This window comes from Amborella trichopoda, chromosome 9 (assembly GCF_054954075.1).
Source record: "Amborella trichopoda isolate Santa Cruz 75 chromosome 9, AtrichopodaSantaCruz75HAP2 v2.0, whole genome shotgun sequence".
NCBI classification, from domain to species: Eukaryota; Viridiplantae; Streptophyta; class Magnoliopsida; order Amborellales; family Amborellaceae; genus Amborella; species Amborella trichopoda.
Window position 1 is genome coordinate 53,106,356 of NC_142344.1, and position 17,226 is coordinate 53,123,581.

The 17,226-nt window shown below is 36.4% G+C and overlaps 2 protein-coding genes across 25 annotated transcripts in view; one reads left to right on the forward strand and one right to left on the reverse strand.

The window, feature by feature from the left end:
* HDH (histidinol dehydrogenase) overlaps positions 1–11,865 on the reverse strand; it is a 17,285-nt gene extending 5,420 nt beyond the window's left edge. For 3 of the 24 annotated variants that reach the window (XM_088846172.1, XM_006851778.4, XM_088846171.1), the window contains exons 1-15: positions 10,882–11,085; positions 9,722–9,868; positions 8,993–9,114; positions 8,760–8,812; positions 8,584–8,656; positions 7,868–7,969; positions 5,748–5,849; positions 5,527–5,598; positions 5,374–5,436; positions 5,220–5,261; positions 4,319–4,378; positions 2,949–3,059; positions 2,228–2,398; positions 928–1,018; positions 329–628 (exon numbers count right to left, since the gene is read on the reverse strand). In XM_088846172.1, coding sequence (XP_088702298.1) covers positions 357–628; positions 928–1,018; positions 2,228–2,398; positions 2,949–3,059; positions 4,319–4,378; positions 5,220–5,261; positions 5,374–5,436; positions 5,527–5,598; positions 5,748–5,849; positions 7,868–7,969; positions 8,584–8,656; positions 8,760–8,812; positions 8,993–9,114; positions 9,722–9,842 — 1,455 coding nt within the window. In that variant the 5' untranslated portion in view covers positions 9,843–9,868; positions 10,882–11,085 and the 3' untranslated portion in view covers positions 329–356. Of the gene's footprint in view, positions 1–328; positions 629–927; positions 1,019–2,227; positions 2,399–2,948; positions 3,060–4,318; positions 4,379–5,219; positions 5,262–5,373; positions 5,437–5,526; positions 5,599–5,747; positions 5,850–7,867; positions 7,970–8,583; positions 8,657–8,759; positions 8,852–8,992; positions 9,115–9,721; positions 9,869–10,881 lie in introns of all 24 variants that reach the window. The other 21 variants (XR_016040330.1, XR_016040328.1, XR_016040329.1 and 18 more) reach the window with 11 other exon arrangements.
* A 1,941-nt stretch (positions 11,866–13,806) lies between these two features.
* LOC18441547 (Tetratricopeptide repeat (TPR)-like superfamily protein) lies at positions 13,807–16,890 on the forward strand. Its single transcript, XM_011627801.3, has one exon. It carries the CDS (start codon positions 14,767–14,769, stop codon positions 16,543–16,545), a length of 1,779 nt encoding a protein of 592 aa, XP_011626103.1. The 5' UTR covers positions 13,807–14,766; the 3' UTR covers positions 16,546–16,890.
* The last annotated feature ends 336 nt before the right edge of the window (positions 16,891–17,226 follow it).

Below are 17,226 nucleotides of genomic sequence, written 5' to 3' on the forward strand. Positions count from 1 at the left end.
ACTTGTGTGTTCTTCTCATCAAGACGCATCTAATAAAAATATTAAAAAAATTATTCGTGAAATAAAAAATGACCAAAATACCCCCCAAAACTTTTCGGGGGTATTTTGATCAATTTATTTCATGTAAAATATTTTTTTGATATTTTTCAAAGATTCACCTATTTTTTATGAACACATGAATAAAATTTCAAGTGATTTGGATTTATAGAAAAATAAATAAAATTCAAACACTACTAGACATCCGTGATCGTCAGATCGGAATCTGAGTCGTTGGGCTCATATGTTCATATGAGCTATATAGAGAGAGAGACTGAGAGAGAGAGAGTACCTTGGTGGCAACCATGAATTGATAGATATCATTGAAAGGCTGCTTTTATGTCCTGAAGCCTTAGAGTGACAGCTCTCTTATGGGCCTCAAGGCCTTCAACCTCAGCCATCTTAGCAACATAGGGCCCAAGCTTTCTTAACCCTTCCTCAGTCAAACTCTGCACTGTTATATACTTAAGGAATGAGTCCAGAGAAACGCCACTATACATCCTCGCATACCCATAAGTTGGAAGCACATGGTTTGTTCCGCTCGCATAATCACCAACGCTTTCAGGAGTCCACTGCCCCAAAAATACAGAACCTGCAACATTCCTCACATTATGAACTATACTAAAAGATAGTGAATCTGATTTCAAAATCAAAAACTAATGGAGCAAAGTTGTACTTGGAAGAGATTATTTGACCAGGCAAAAGAGAATCTTATTGCATTCAAAGGAATCACAAGGTTCAACACTCTAGGATTTTGTGCTTATCAGGGACCATTTCAGCATAATCCAATCCAAACCCCAACATGTGTGCCTGAGAATGTGAAAGGCTTAAAGTTTATTTGGGGTTTACAGGAAATGGTTATTGTTAATGAGATCATGATTCATTCCATACCTGCATTCTCGATGAAGGATTCCCACATCTCTGCATTTTGGACATTGATGATGAGATGCTCAGGTGCGTAGAGGTTCGAGAATGTGATAGCCTGAAAATACCAGAATCAGTAAGAGAACTTTCAAGTTTAAACAGACCCTGGAGAAACTCATCATATCCTGGAAGCAGATATAAATGACTGGCACACAATATTGTGATATAGATCAAGGTGCTTTCTTTGGTTTCATGACTCATATCTCCTTTACTCAATTGAGTATCTTAGTCACAATGCCCATATAGGCATAACAGGCGTCTGGAAGAAAGAGTGGGAATGCCGCAACTGCAAGGGCTGAGGCCAAATATAGAACTGGCACGGATGAAAAGAATCGCAATAGCCAAAAATTTGTGAAACTCCCCCTTACTGAAAATGTTCCCATGATGCTGCAAATCGCATGCCTCCATTTTATAAAGATAGAAAATATTTATATGTTTTATATGTTTCGTGCTGCATAATCTTTCTGGGCATCCTTCAAAAACCTGCTTTCTGTTCATTTTCTTCCTCATGCTTTTGCATTTAGAATACCAATACAACAAAAGCTTTTCCATTTGAAACATATGAAACCTGAGAATTAAGGGATGACGGCATTTCGGACCATATCCTAAAACCCGACTCATGGGTGCAGGCATTAGACAGATGCCCATAAGGCAAGTCAAATTTCAGACACAATATCAAAGTATATTAGAAGAAACTGATATTTATGTAGCAAAAAAATTAAAACGACAAAAAAGGGAAAGAAATGTATACCCCCCTCTCTAAAATTAATATCTCAAATAACCCCCTGGTTCCATAAAAAGCCCATAAAACCCCCTGAGTAAAACAAAAAAGGACGTTCGCCCTCCTCACCTTTTTCATTGTCCAAATTATAGAATTTACCATTCTTTTTTTCTAATTAAATTGTGCATGCTGTAAATTTTAAGTGTATATGTGATGCCACATGTACATAACATACACATAAATACTCACATAACATACACATAAATACTCACTTTTGTACTTACTTATTTGAACAAAACAATATTCTTTTCTTGAGAGGGAAAACAGGGGTTGTGTTGCTTACCTAGGGGTTTTGTTGCCTGTCTACAAAAAAGTGAAAAACAAATCTTATCATTATTTTCTTTAGATTCTAATATGCATATCATATTTGACACTCAACCAAAAATATTATGGTCCACATGCGCCCAATGCACACTGAGAAAGATTCACAAAAAGGCTGAAAAACAGGGAATAAAAATGAAAGTGAAAGTTTCCCAGACTACTAACCTCAAGCATATCTCGGGCATAAACAATGAAACTGTGATTCAATGCCTTAGAAGCAAAATCACTACGTGGAAGACTCTTGCATTGCTTGTCAATTTCATTCTCAATTGAATTCAAATCGACACCCTCACCAGCAACCACAAGAACTACTTGACTATCTGGACCATGTTCTGCCTGACATATAAAAGATACAATGTAAGATAAAAGATAATAAATATGAATTGAAAACATGTGATACATCCCTTCTCAATGCACAATTGGCATATGCACATGCATATATAGGAAAATGATCCTATGATCCCAAGGACCGATACTGTAGCATTTGGCCCTCTCCCAAATCCACTATTATTTTATTGAGAAAGAGACCACAAAAGGACCCAAGCAACCACTAGAAAACTCGCCCTCAACTAAAAATTCATTTGGACCAGCAAAAAAGCTCCAAAACCCCCATATCTAGCATCCACAAAAAGGACAATCCCTATTTCAGCCTTCTGGAATTTGACGAGTATTTTTTGAGCTCCATTATCAATTCGCTTTTATTTTTTAGTTTTTCTGGAGCAGAGGAAACTGATTTCAGGCCCTTTGTGGGTCCCACACTCCAAACTGGTGGATTTTGATAAGGGACAATTGCTACAGTACTAGACCTTGGGACATAAAAAAAAATGAAATGAAGAGATGATAAAAACTAGTCCTTATTATATAGAAGAAGAACCCAAACACAGACCTGAGAGAGTAGATCAGCAGCTATATGTACAGGACTAGCATGTTTGTCAGCAATAACCAGGACTTCTGACGGGCCTGCAGGCATGTCAATGGAAACCATGGCTTCACTATTCTGCCAAGAAAGAATCAATCCAGGAAAAGAGATGTCATGTTCAAGCAATGAGGATGCATCCTATATTACTCACTAATAAGGAATGAGAGTGAAATGAATATCTATATATTATTACTCAATTATTAATTCTGAACAAAGGATTTTACAGTGTAACTCAAAAATGTGGTTTGCCCTGACTATTTTAAATATCAAGTTATTGTCATATTTACAGACACATGGGCAGTACATCCACTTACACACCCCAACCTCATCCAGTTCTATGTGATTGAAAATTTACAAGGAGTGCGTGAAACTTTACACACGCATGCATATCTATTTTGTGTTGAAAGAATTGGATTAGAACATATCATAATCACATCAAGTGCAGTTCTCATATATAAGGTTAAATTTATTAAGAAAAATCATTTCATTTGTACATAAAATATTATAACCTATGAGAAACATCACGCTCTTTTTTTCATTGTTTTCTGGTTAGATGACATAATTATAAATGTAAATAACAAGTTTTTTACTAGTAAATAAAAGGTTCCTACATAATAGTTTATTAACAGTTCAAAAAAACAGTTAATACTAAATAATACATAAATAACGACCTTAAATTAGGTACGGGTCCATTAAGTATTAAACTAAAATGGATCGTCGGTCAGATTATTTCAAAAAGCAGTAGAGCAAGACTCTGCAAATGAATCCTTGACTAGATAAACATCGGCCACTATCAAAATAGAAATTCCAAAAGTGAGAATTGGATGTATGAATTACAGCTACCAAAAGCAGTAGACGGCTCAAGGAACATTAGTGAAGATGAAATTCAACTCCGATAACTATTGGCTTTAGAACAGTTTGAACTAAACAAAGGAATGTCCACATGTTGAAATTTCAGACATTACAGAAATAAAAACAAAGTACTCACAATAAGAATAAATCCATCTACCTCTCAATGAAACGCATTACTTTTTTCTTTTAATATATATAGATTTACACACTCGAGTAAAACTCCAATTCTTGGATAGCTCATTTAAATGGATTAAACTCAGCAGGATGGATATTGTATCGTGATTAAAATTGATTGAAAGAAAATGAATGACTAATCAATATTACCACTTGTCATAACATTTCATTGTCATAATATTTCAAATAAGAGAGGAAAAACAAGGATTGAATGTTTAGTAATATTGACACTTATCATAATATTTCCATCAAAACTGACACTTATCAATGGATTTCAAGAAAGTAATACAGGGAAAGAAGAATCAGTATACCTGGAGAATCATTTTTGCAGCTGTAACATACTGGTTTCCCGGGCCAAAAATCTTTTCCACCTGCAGGCAATGATGAAACAAATCAGTCCACATAAGCCGTCATGAGACTCAAATATTGGACATGGAACTAATAAACTTAGGTTCTCATAAAGAGGAAATAAATAGAAACAACAAATGTCAAGAACCCCAGAAAGTGAAGGATTATCTGTAAACATGGTCATCATGTATCCAATGGACAAGGTAATGTCATTGGGTCCATTTTATATCAGCTGAGGAAGTCAGGACTGGCATAAAAAATTAAAGGAAAAACATGCAATAAAAAACCATTCAGTCCCATCCAAGTCAGCAGAAGCCGGGAGCAACAGCAGGGAAGCACTGATTTTATATATTCTGGAGTATCATATATGTGTGAGTTGTGTGTGAGCAATACAAAGATGCATGCCCATCATGTCCATGCGCAGCAACACCGTCCACCATACATGATAAACACTTAACCTAGTTAAAGGCTTTAAGCTCTGGCTGATTGTCAGACACTTGTGGACCACTGATGTTGTGAAACTGATGTGCGCACTCTCTCTCTCTCTCTCTCTCTCTCTCTCTCAAAAACAAAAAACGAAAAAAAAATTCTTGCACTTCAGCATGCAATATACACCAATATTGTTTGATATACTACTAATTACTTGCAAAAAAAATCATATTTTGCAGATTAATGTGATTGCCATTCTGTGGTATTCCCATATATGAATTTACACTTTTATACGTATCCTTGTGTGTATCTTTGTTGTTCTCAACTGTGCGTGTCAAGGTGATGAACTACAGTGCCTGGCTAACCCATTCAAGTTGACTGGTGATTATAAAATATAAAGCAAGAAGTAAGAATATTGAATGCATTGACACATACCTTGGGACAGGAAGCAGTGCCCCAAGCCATAGCAGAAATAGCCTGTCAATCAAGGAATATCCAACAATAAAAGAGCGTTTAACTCCGAATAAACATGCGCTTTTGCTACAGAGTAACACGGAATGGTTACAAAATGGGTTTGAGTTCGTTGAACCTGAGCTCCCCCTGCTTTCAATATTTGTGTTACACCAGCTTTCTTTGCACAATACAGTACCTCCTACGAAACAAGGAGTTCTTTTAACTTTCAGAAGATTCAAGAAAAAACAAGAAGTACCACAAGAGAAAAGAGAATAAATAAATCATGTACCTTGCATATACTACCATCATGCAGTGGAGGAGTTGCTAGAATAATTGTTTTGCATCCCGCAATTTGTGCAGGCTGTGCATAAATAAATTAATCGATGCCATCTACTTCCCTAGGAGCCCCTTTTTTCTTTTGATAAATTAAGACATATATTATGCTAGTAAACCACTTAAAAGCAAGCATACTTGTGAAAAGAATGGATAGAAAGCACGAGAATAACATACCACAGAGAGCATCAGAGCAGTAGAAGGTAATACTGCAGTACCTCCAGGGACATAGAGACCCACAGAAACAATGCATCTTGCTACCCTTTTACATCTTACACCCTGTTCCCATAGATTAAAGCACGATCCGAGGTGACAAGCAAAGGCTTAAATTAATGAAATAAGAAAAGAAGAAAACATCAGGACAGCTCCTGGAACACCAGTATACACCATGCAGATGGTTCATAAATTTTGAGTGAATATCAGGGCAGTACTTTTTTAGGAAGTGACATGTAAGAGCAGTGCTGTAAATTTATATTTGTAAATAAGTGTTATGCAATATGTTATATTTCTAGGGGGATGTAATATTATGTATATATAATGAACTGAATAGAATAAACCAGCAATCAAGAGAGTGGAAAGATTTGCAGCCCCATCCCGTGTCTCCATCTCTTCAACCTCGTTTTTCACATTGTATCAGAGAAGCAGGAGAAAGATGTGTGTACCTAGTTCCATCTACCTCTCCTTCTCCGATCTGATTCCCCTTTATCTACGTCCTTTTCTTAATTTTCCTTCAACCATTCTCCGTTCAATCTTCTTTGATAAACCCTAGTTCCTTCTCCTTTTCTAAAGTATCAAATCTAATCCCATCCTTTTTCTTCTTCCTCTCAAAATTGATACTTCTCTGATAAATATTTTCCTTAATCTTCCCTTAATCATCACCCATAAACCTAATTTCATCTCTTTATTCTTTGACTTTTAACCTTTTTTAATTCTTTCTTGGATCATCTAACTTATAGTCTTCCACCTACTTTCTTTGTCCGATCTCTTTCTTCTTCTCTCTCTGGATATTTGGTGCTGGTTGTATGGCTACAGAAGGGAGAAGCTTTTGAAGAACTCCCTGAGCTGTTGAGACACGACCCCATAAGCGTTGCTATTACAATAAAAAAAAGGGAAAACAAATAGCTCAACATATTTGACTTCTTCAAAGGGGAGGAAGGCTGAAAATATAAATATATATAAAAAAAAGAAATTCCGTCCTTATTCAATGACTTTCAATTATTCACTTCTTCCCCAATATTTGTAAATGTCCCTTGAACATTAAACAAATAATATTAAAGTGGGGCATGAGGAGGTTAGATGTCATTCCACGAGATTTATTTTGAGTAAAAGCTCTAGGCTTTTGAACCCTAGCTTGGTTATGAGGAGGAAACCCTAGGTTTTTACCTGTTATTGCTTGGGTTTTGGCCTGAAATTCTTGCGGATTTTCCTGTTTTCTCTAATTTGCTACATCAAGTAGAAAACAAACGGCTGTCGCGTGCTCAAGTACTGAAGTAGAATATAGATCAATGGCTACTGATGCATCGGAAATTGCATGGACTCGTCACCTTCACACTTCTCTTGGCCAAAGCATCTTGAGTTCATTATTTATCGTGACAAACAGAGCTCAATAATAAATTATCATTGAATCCAGTGCATAATAAAAAAACAAAGCATATGGAGCTAGATCAGCATTTGATCAAGAAAATATAGAATATCAAGATATTGAAGCTAAATTTGTCAGGACCAAAATCAGACTGTTGACATCTTTACTGAGAAATTGAAGAGAAGCAGGCATTGGTTTCTTAAGGCCAAGCTATCCATGGTTCAAACCAGTGTACAGCTTGAGGGGGGCTGTTAAAAAGTAACGTATAAGGGCAGTGCGGGGGCACTGTTGTAAATTTATGTTTGTGAAGGAGTGTCATCTAATATGTCATATTTGTAAGAGGTATTGATGAAAATACCTTATGTTGTAATATATATGAGATTAAAATGAATAGAGTGCACCAGCAACAGAGAGGTTCAACTTGCAACCCAATCTTGTCTCTCTATCTCTTCGACCTTAATAACAGTACCTAGACCCATTTCTTTTTTAAAAAAAAGATTGTTTTACACCCTGCCCCTGTTATTTTATCTTTCTACGTAATTGTCCAATATTTTACACACCAGATCAGAACAAAGTAGTCACTTAAGAGAATTTGACACATCCAAGTAGTATCTTGATATTTGAGCAAGGAACAGCAGCATGGGCCACGCAGGTGTTCTAAGTATTGTCCTCATATTTTACCACATAGAAAACCAAGTATTTTGGGAAGACTTACTTTCATGTTCTCAACAACCTGCTCAGGAACTCTTTGTGCAAAATGAAATGCATATATATTGTCATAAGCCGCATCAAAGGCTTCTTTAACAGCGGGATCAAGCTGCACATTGGCCAAAATAAAAAGTGTTTCAGGTCTCATATTTATAAAAGAAATTAATCATGAATTTACACATAAACCCATTCTTAACAAGGGATTATGTATAGATATATGTGTTGATAACATACGGTAAATTACTAATAGACCCTTACAGCAGAAAAAGTATAACAATCCAAAATAACTTTTCAAATGTCTATTCCACCACAGTAGAAGCCATGCAATATGAAGAATTGACCGTAAGGGTCATGGATGATCCAAGAACATAGGGTCATCAAGAACCTTCACCAAGTGAAGAATGCCAAACTCAAATAAACTCCCTTTTTCTCTTTACTAATTGGTATGCAATCGGAGTCAATATGTCAAGAAATTAAATGAAATACTAAAAGGAAAGTAACGTCTGAGGCGGATAGCAGAGTTAACATGAGGGTTTCCAGAAATTAACAAGGATTCCAAGATTCCAAGCCACCGTTGTCATTTTTTGTACGCCCCATTGTTTATAAGTTCAATTTTTCCTTATAGCGAGACCTCAACATTCATAAAAGAATCAATTAGATAGAAATATTTTCAACCAGCAAGGTGTGTTATGCTATAGATTGTACAAAATGACAAAAGCTTACATCAGGATCCGGAATATCAGCAACATCCTCGATTATTTTGTTCAATTGAACTCCATCAAAACGAGATGTATAGCTACATCAAAGAGAGAAAATCAATAAACTCCTCAAACACAATTTGCACATTTTTATTTGATAAAAGAGAGAAATCTAAGCAGTAGACATTCACAAGCACATACTCAATGATGGCAGCATCGCCTCTATTTTTTACATCATCCACTATAGGTTGAACCTGATTGAGGGATCCATATCATGCATTCAGGATAATTCCCTTAGTCAAGACAGCATCATGAAATAAAACCGATGTTATTAAGCATAACAAAATTTCAAATAAATTGATCTCCCCGATATCGCATACCACCAAATCCCAGAATCTAGATTTCAGGGATTGCATTCAACAAATAGAACTCACCGTACTGAAAATGGACGAGAAATCGATACGGGGTCGGACTTTGAGATTATTTATCTCCATAAGACTTAGGTCAGAGAGCCTGTATGACTTCATTGAGCACACAACAATATATCTCTTCAGTCCTATAACAATGTAAATCAGATACAGTCGCATTAGACATAAAACCATGTAGAATTGACTGATTCAGTGAACATTTCAACAAGGCGAGGTTTGCAAATGTGTTAAGTATTTGTTAAGAACAACAGACACCAATCGGGCATAAGTGGTAATAACAAAGAAAGCCATTAACTGGCACTAAGTTTACACAATTTGATGAAAAGGGTAGACATTTTCCAAACTGTACTGATTCAGCTATACAAGATGGGTTTATTAGCAGCGGAGGCAACAGAACATTTTCGAAAAACGGCACCATCGTGGATATGTGCCTTTTAGGTCACAAAATTAGGGTAACACTTTATCTCAGCAGCCAGATCTTGGCACCAAACAGCCTGCACATATAAGTATGCTCCCTGTAGAGCCTAAACGCAGATCCAAAGAGGACCGTAGTTCTTATTCATGACAAATATGAAGACAGGATACATTCTATTCATGAACAACAAATAAATAAATAAATACTCAGCTTTCTAATAATGATTACAATCTCAAGTAAGCATCTTTTCTTGAAGCACCTAAACATAACATAATACACAAATAAGGAGAATTTGGAGAAAAATCAAATGAAACTACTACCTCTAGAGTAATGGATAAACTGACGGTTGATTTTGGAATCAGTAATCCGTTTCAAATGCTGAGGTATATAAGCACCACAAACTAGATTGGTCCTTCTAAAAGAAGAATATTGAATATCCATTTAAAGGTTTATCACAACCTTCAATCCTGCAGTAATAGATAATTGAATATTTGTTCATTGGACCAAGAATGGGATAGCAGATACTTGAAATCCATCAAACAATTCAATGAAGGGCCTCAACAATTTCAAATTTCAAATATATCAGATGCTCATATCACTTTTGTAGGTGTAAAAATTCCTTGGTGGAATTTAGCTTTACAGACTACATCTAATTTATTATAAATAAAAGACAACAATACAATGGCACCATGACCATTGATAATCATATAAAGGTACTAGCTGTAAATTTTTCACACTGAAAAAGCAACTAAGTCAAAAGAATTCCAATCATTGGCAGCATAAAATTTGCTCATTAATAATCATATAAAGAGGTACTAGCTGTAAATTTTTCACACTGAAAAAGCAACCAAGTCAAAAGAATTCCAATCCTTGGCAGCATAACATTTGCTACAACTTTCCACTTTTTAATAAAATCATATCCTATTCCCATCATACATCTTAGTTGACAAAGTATCTCACATTTTCTTCTAGGCCATGAATAACCATAAAACTAAAAATCCAGAGCATTTTCTTCGGCTTGTTTCTGAAATCTTAACTTCTACATTTCAAAACCGACACGTCTGAAAAGCTTCTATGTCTGAAAGTCCCCAAATATTGAAGAAGAGAAGAATTGAATAAAAACTTCAAAACATTCACATTTCCGAAGTGATTTAAAAATTTAAAAATCCAATTTAGCTCGCTGAGATAGCAATGAAGGAAAGATGACACTACTAGACCAACCAAATCATAGCAAACTACTAAAACCTATCAACAAGTACAACCAGCGAGTGATCTGTGCATGAATGGAATAGATTAAAACTAGTCTCCAACGGATTACGAACCCTTTCCAATCTTGCAGTCGAATATTCATCATCGCAATTCAATGGAAAACAATTTAAGCCCAAAAATCAACCTTCTCGAAACAATAGTATCTGTACTAACAAACTCCATGCTTAGAACTGCTTGAACCATGTAAATTACTGTGATACAATACTATTACCTAGCAAATGGGATCCTGAAAATGAAGTGGGGACGTGATCGCTCAGTGTCTGAAAATGAAGTAGCAAAGAATACAAGTGTGCTGTGATCGATCTGCGATTGCTAAGTTGCTCTGCTGTTTCAGAGGGAAATGCTGCAGAGTAGGGTATAGAACGAGAGAGATGAGAGCGCAACTGCGACGGAGAAAGTGAGAAATGAAGAGAGGCTCTGCGACGAAGCAAAGGAGAAACGGAGAGAGCGAGAGAGAGAGAGAGAGAGATGACCAATATGACCCTCCTTTTCATTAAGGATCCGGTTTGTATAGGGCTTCAGCTATTGAAGCCCCTGCACCATTCATCCATACGAACGGTGCAGATTCTTTATGCTGCCCGATAAATAAAACCTAAAGAACCGGGAGCCCCTCCTCTTACCAAAATGACGTCTCTCTATCTCAATTTTCCAATGCGAAAGAACTTAAAAGGCCTCCTACAAAAAACCAGAGACCCAGGGAAACTGAAAAAGGTCCTAATTCATAGAAAACACCAAGACCAATGCCGCTCACAAGAGTCGTTGAGAAAGATCGCACCCCACAAGTCGAATTCCGTGGAAGATGAAAGAAACTATAGGCCCCCAATCGTTGCTCAAGTTCCAAAACAGAGGACTTTAAAATCCCAGAGAGGTATGAGCTCTAGAGAAAGAAACTTAAAATTTACAGAATTGAAATTTCAGAGAGAAACTTGAAATTTGTCTAACTGAAATTTGAGAGAAAAAATTTAAATTTCCATGTGAGCTCTATCAACTGTTTGATTCTTTGTGTGAGAAAAAACACTTAAAATATTTTTTAGAGGTATTATCTCTCTAGAATCGCAGTCGAACTACCTGAAAATTTATTATATAAAAAATCGATTAAAAAATATTACGTTTTCATTATATAAGGAAAATGGAAAAAGATCACACCAGATTTTCCAAAAAGATCACAAAATCCATTGCCCCCTGAATTTTCATTATTTGGATACACTTATTTTCATTGCTTGGATAGACTTTAATAGGAAAGAAAGAATTTTCATTTGGTACACTCTAATGATAACGAAAATAGAAAAAGACTAATGCAGATTTTCTAACGAGAAATTTTATGTATTGAGAGTAAAAAATCTATTATCGACTCAACAGATGATTTTCACTATAATATTCAAATCTCAAAAATCATACAGCCTATCTCACCATAGTTGTAACTATTGTTTATCTCAAAAATCAAATCATACTGCAGTCCATCTTCTGCGACCATAGTTGAAGCTATTGTTTATTTTCAGATATTTTAGATTTATTTTTTAGTTCGACTATAGTTGTAGCTATTGTTTATAATTTAGGTTCTCTGCTAACATCAATATTTTTTATATTTTAGATTTATTTTTTAGTTCGACTATAGTTGTAGCTATTGTTTATAATTTAGGTTCTCTGCTAACATCAATATTTTTTATTTTTTTGCCTTTATTTTTTTGTTTTTGGTGCTATTGTTTGTTGATAAATTCGAAATACTTGAGTTCATTTACAGAGAATCGTAAAAAATCAGTGTGATTAAATTGTTTTTTTTTTTTCGAAACTTTTTTAAAATTAATTTATCTCTTCAATCTCCTCTAATGCCCCCACATAATTTCTTATTCAATACATCTCATTTAGTTGCCCATGTAAGTTTTCTAAAACGAGATAATCAAAAGACTTTAGCACAACAAGAAAATAAAACATAAAAAATATGATGACGTATTATAATAAAAATATATTATTCCAAAGTGCTAACTTCTTGAAAAGATGAGATTCCAAGTCAAGATGCAAAGACATATAAAAGGTGTGGCTAATTCTTATGCCTAATGTAATTATAAAGCTTAAGCTACATATTAATGGGGATTGTACGCTTAACTATGTTTTGGGTATAAAGCTATAAAAAAAATTGTTGGTAATGTATTTCTCATATTTTTTCTGGACATAGCTAAACAGTAACAATGTATTTATCAAAGTTGCATCTAAATACTGCCCAAACAGACAATCCATTTGTAAGTAATATATTACGTTCAGAGATAATATATTTCTAAAAAAAAATAAACTTTTATTAGAAAATGCAGAGGTAACCGGAGATTTGGGCGCCCCGATTTCTCTTATTCACCGTTATAAAAGACGTGGACTGTCCAAATTAATGTAAGGCTGCAGCACTATCAAAATATTTTTCTTAATGAAATGGTATAGGGCTGCAGCCCTATCAAAATAATTAAAGTCTCACCTTATAACTCATGGAAATTTGCAATTTCATTGGAAAATTTTTACATTGATCATCTCACTATCTCAGCTCCAATGTTATGGTTGTGCAAAAAACTAAGATTTCAAATATTATGTTCTAAGGAAAAAGTTTATATAGAGTCGAGGCTCTAAACAATCAAATTAGAGCCCACCTCAAACCTCAAAAAATTTAGTAGAAGAGGTGGTTTTGATGCTCAAATATCCTCAAATTGATCATGTAGACATCAAGAATTCAAGATGCTTAGACATGAAAAAAAAATGGATTTCAAGTTTTGAAAATAGTGCATCTCGTATGCATTTTTAGATCGTCAATTTTTAAGATTTTCAAGTTTTTATAGATCTTCTCGATCTACATCATTTTTTAATCTTTAAATCGTATAATTAAAGATAAAAATATATTTTAAAGTTATCAAAAAAAAATTAAGTATTGAAACCACATTTCTAGATACTATTTGAAGGTGTGGTTTACTTTGATTATTTAGAGCCTTGCTCTACACAAACCGCACTCATATTTTAATAAATTATCTAGACAATTTATTTCGCCCTTTTTTTAGTTTCAAATTTTAAGGTCTTGATAGCACCCTAACATCTTAATATTTCAAGATAATATGGAATCTTAATATTTCAAGATAATATGGAATCTATTGTAATTGGAATTTTACAAGTTAACATTAACTAGTCCCTAGTTAATAGGACTAAATTAGATAATAAGATAACCTCCAAATATTCGAATACCCAAAAAGTAAAGTTGTACGTAAATTTTGCTTAATTCACTTATAGCATCAAAATCGTTTGTATCTCTCTCCCTCTTTCACCCACTCATTTTTCTTTCTTCCTCTCCTGTCTAACCGCCCGTTTCTATGATTCAACTGAAACCCCTCTCTCTCTCTGTAATCGGTGACCCCCTCTCTCTTAATGGAGATCGTATAACGCCAATCTCTCTCTCTCCAAATAGTTCAGCCCCCAACTCTCTCTCTAGCATTAGAGAGTTGCGCGGAAAGATCATCTTAGAAAGGGAGAGACTCCTGATAAAAATCAACATATGAGAGAGGGGAAACAATATATGCCATTGAAGCTAATTTGAAACCCAATATTTCTTATTGAACCTAATTTGACGTTACGAAGAACAAAACCAGATCCCAGAGCACTTGATTCGAGGCCTCCTTGATGATATCCCCATATCCTATCTCTTTCGCCTTACATTCATGTACTAAGCCATCAAATATGAAAATCACTAAGTTCTAATTTTGTCAATCAAAAAGTTGAAAAAGTACGAATCTACTAAAATTTTGGAATACAACTACACAATCAAACGTGCATGTAAAAAGACGTATTATGATGATATAAAATCCAAATAAACACAAAGTAAGGTAATGCTTTAATTCAGATTTTTAAAAATTTGAATATCTAAATCTTGGGTCATTTTGGTGTTGAAAATTGATTTTAGAGCTTTATTTGCCAAAGTGCTTTTAAGTTGAGGATTTTAAGTGAGGCTTTATTTTGGTTTTCATAAAGCTTACTAGGCCTTACAAAAATTTCATCTTTTAATAAAGTGAACGAGTAAAATGACCAATATACCTCTATCTCGCTCAACCCCCAGGGCCACACTGGCCTTGTCATGATCCTCCCAAACCAAATCGCCTCCCTCCTCCGCCAACCCAAAACCCTAAGCCTAAGCCAAGCGAGGCAAGCCCACGCCCTCCTCCTCACCTCCGGCCTCCTCCCCCACCTCCTCGCCCCCCTCCTCTCCGCCTTCCTCGACCACTGCGCCACCCGCCACGCGCACCTCCTCTTCCACTACGCCCCAGACCCCAGCCCTGAAGCATGGACCGCCATGGTGCGCGGCCTCGCGCGCCACACCCTCTTCGCCGACGCCCTCCGACTCTACACGCGCAATCCCCGCGCGCCAGCCGCCCCCACCTTATGTACGGCATTGAGCGCGTGTGCTCGCTTCCCTGCTCCCCTCCTCGGCCGCGCCCTTCATGCGCAAGCCGTGGCGCTTGGGTTTGGATGCCATGCCTATGTGCAGACAGGATTGGTCGATATGTACTCGAAGCATGGGGAGTCGGGTCTCGCACGGCAAGTTTTCGATGAAATGCCTCACAGAACTGTGGTTTCTTGGAATGCGCTGGTTGCTTTGGAGATTAGAGGTGGGAACTTAGCTCAGGCGCACAGAGTGTTTGATGAGATGCCTGAGAGAGATACAATTTCGTGGAACTCGTTGATAGCTGGCTACGCAAAAGTGGGGAACATGGTGATGGCTATGGATTTGTTTGAGAAGATGCCTATTAGGAGCGCTGCTTCTTGGAATTCGATAATCTGCGGGTATATAGAGTGTGGGGATATGGAACTGGCTAGGAAGGTGTTTGATGAGATGCCTGAGAGGAATTTGGTTTCTTGGATTGCGATGATATCTGGGTACTCAAAGAAAGAGGAGGTGGGCTTGGCTCGCGAGCTCTTTCATTCGATGGGTGAGAGGGATTTGGCTTCTTGGAATGCTATGGTCTCTTGTTATGCTCAAAATAACCACCCCCATGAAGCGATATCCCTCTTCCGAGAGATGTTGCAGAGCTCCGGGCTTGAACCAAACCAGACCACAATGGTTGGTATCGTCTCTTCGTGTTCTCAAATTGGAGACTTACTCCTGAGCCAGTGGCTAGAGGAGTATATAAACCGAACTTGGGTCGAACCAGACGATTACTTGATAACTGCCTTGATAGATATGCATGCTAAATGCGGGTCCATGAACAAAGCCCATAGCCTTTTTCAAAGGCTCAAGGGCCGAGATGTTGTGAGTTACAGCGCCATGATCGTGGGCTTTGCTATCCATGGGCTAGCTAAAGAGGCTCTCATGCTATACGATGACATGTTAGCGGCGAATGTAAACCCAAATAGGGTAACATTCATTGGAGTATTAACAGCTTGTAACCATGCAGGCCTTGTGGAAGAGGGTTTGAGCCATTTTGGGTCGATGATAAGTTATGGTATCGAGCCAAGCATGGATCACTATGCATGCATGGTGGACCTATTGGGTCGAGCCAGGAGGCTTGAAGAGGCTCACGATCTCATAAAGAGTATGCCTATGAGGCCTGATGCCGGGGTTTGGGGTGCATTGCTTTTAGCTTGTAGGATTCATGGTAATGTTGAACTCGGTGAGATTGCAGGGCTCCATTGCTTAGAGCTTGAGCCTGACACAGGTGGATACTATGTACTGCTATCAAATATTTATGCAGCTTCAGGGAGGTGGGAAGATGCACAGAGACTAAGGGAGGTGATGGTAGAGAGGGGGTTGATGAAGACTCATGGATGTAGCTGGGTTGAGGTTCGCAATTACCATGAAAAGAGAACCGGCCTTTGCCTGAGTGGTCAAGGTCAAGGTAGCAGAGCCACAATGTGATGTAAAGGGTTGCATAAAAAAATATATATATATCAATAATAAAATTTTAAAAAAAGAGAGGTTAGCGATTAAGGTTATTGTTTTCCCATGAATAAAGGAATGCCATGGTTACCCTGAGAGCACTAATAGTTGATTGTTGCTCTATCAGTTTGTAGCCGTGTTTAAAAAACGCCGTATCGGCGACTTGGGAATCGCCATGGACGGATCGAATCGGCAAAAAAAACGGGAATCGTCCGGTTCTAGAGAGAACCGGACGATTCTGTACGTACGGATTTTTTTTTTTTTTTTTTTTTTTTTTTTTTTTTTTTTTTTTTTTTTTTTTTTTTTTTTTTTTTTTTTGTAACCCATGATAGAATTTTTTGTAATCCATGATCGAATTTTTTGTAATCCATGATTGAAATGTTTGTTTTTTTTTTCTTGTAATCCATGATCGAATTTTTTGTTTTTTTTTTTTTTTTTGTAACCCGTGATAGAATTTTTTGTAATCCATGATCGAATGTTTTGTAATACATGATCGAAATGTTTGTTTTTTTTTTGTAATCCATGATCGAAATGTTTGTTTTTTTTTTTGTAATCCATGATCGAATTTATTTTTTTTTGTTTTTTTTGTAACCCATGATAGAGTTTTTTGTAATCCATGATTGAATTTTTTGTAATCCATGATCGAATTGTTTTTTTCTT

Bases quoted from the DNA above. Each gene is read 5' to 3' on its own strand.
- LOC18441547 (XM_011627801.3), top strand. From the start codon at position 14,767: ATGATCCTCCCAAACCAAATCGCCTCCCTCCTCCGCCAACCCAAAACC.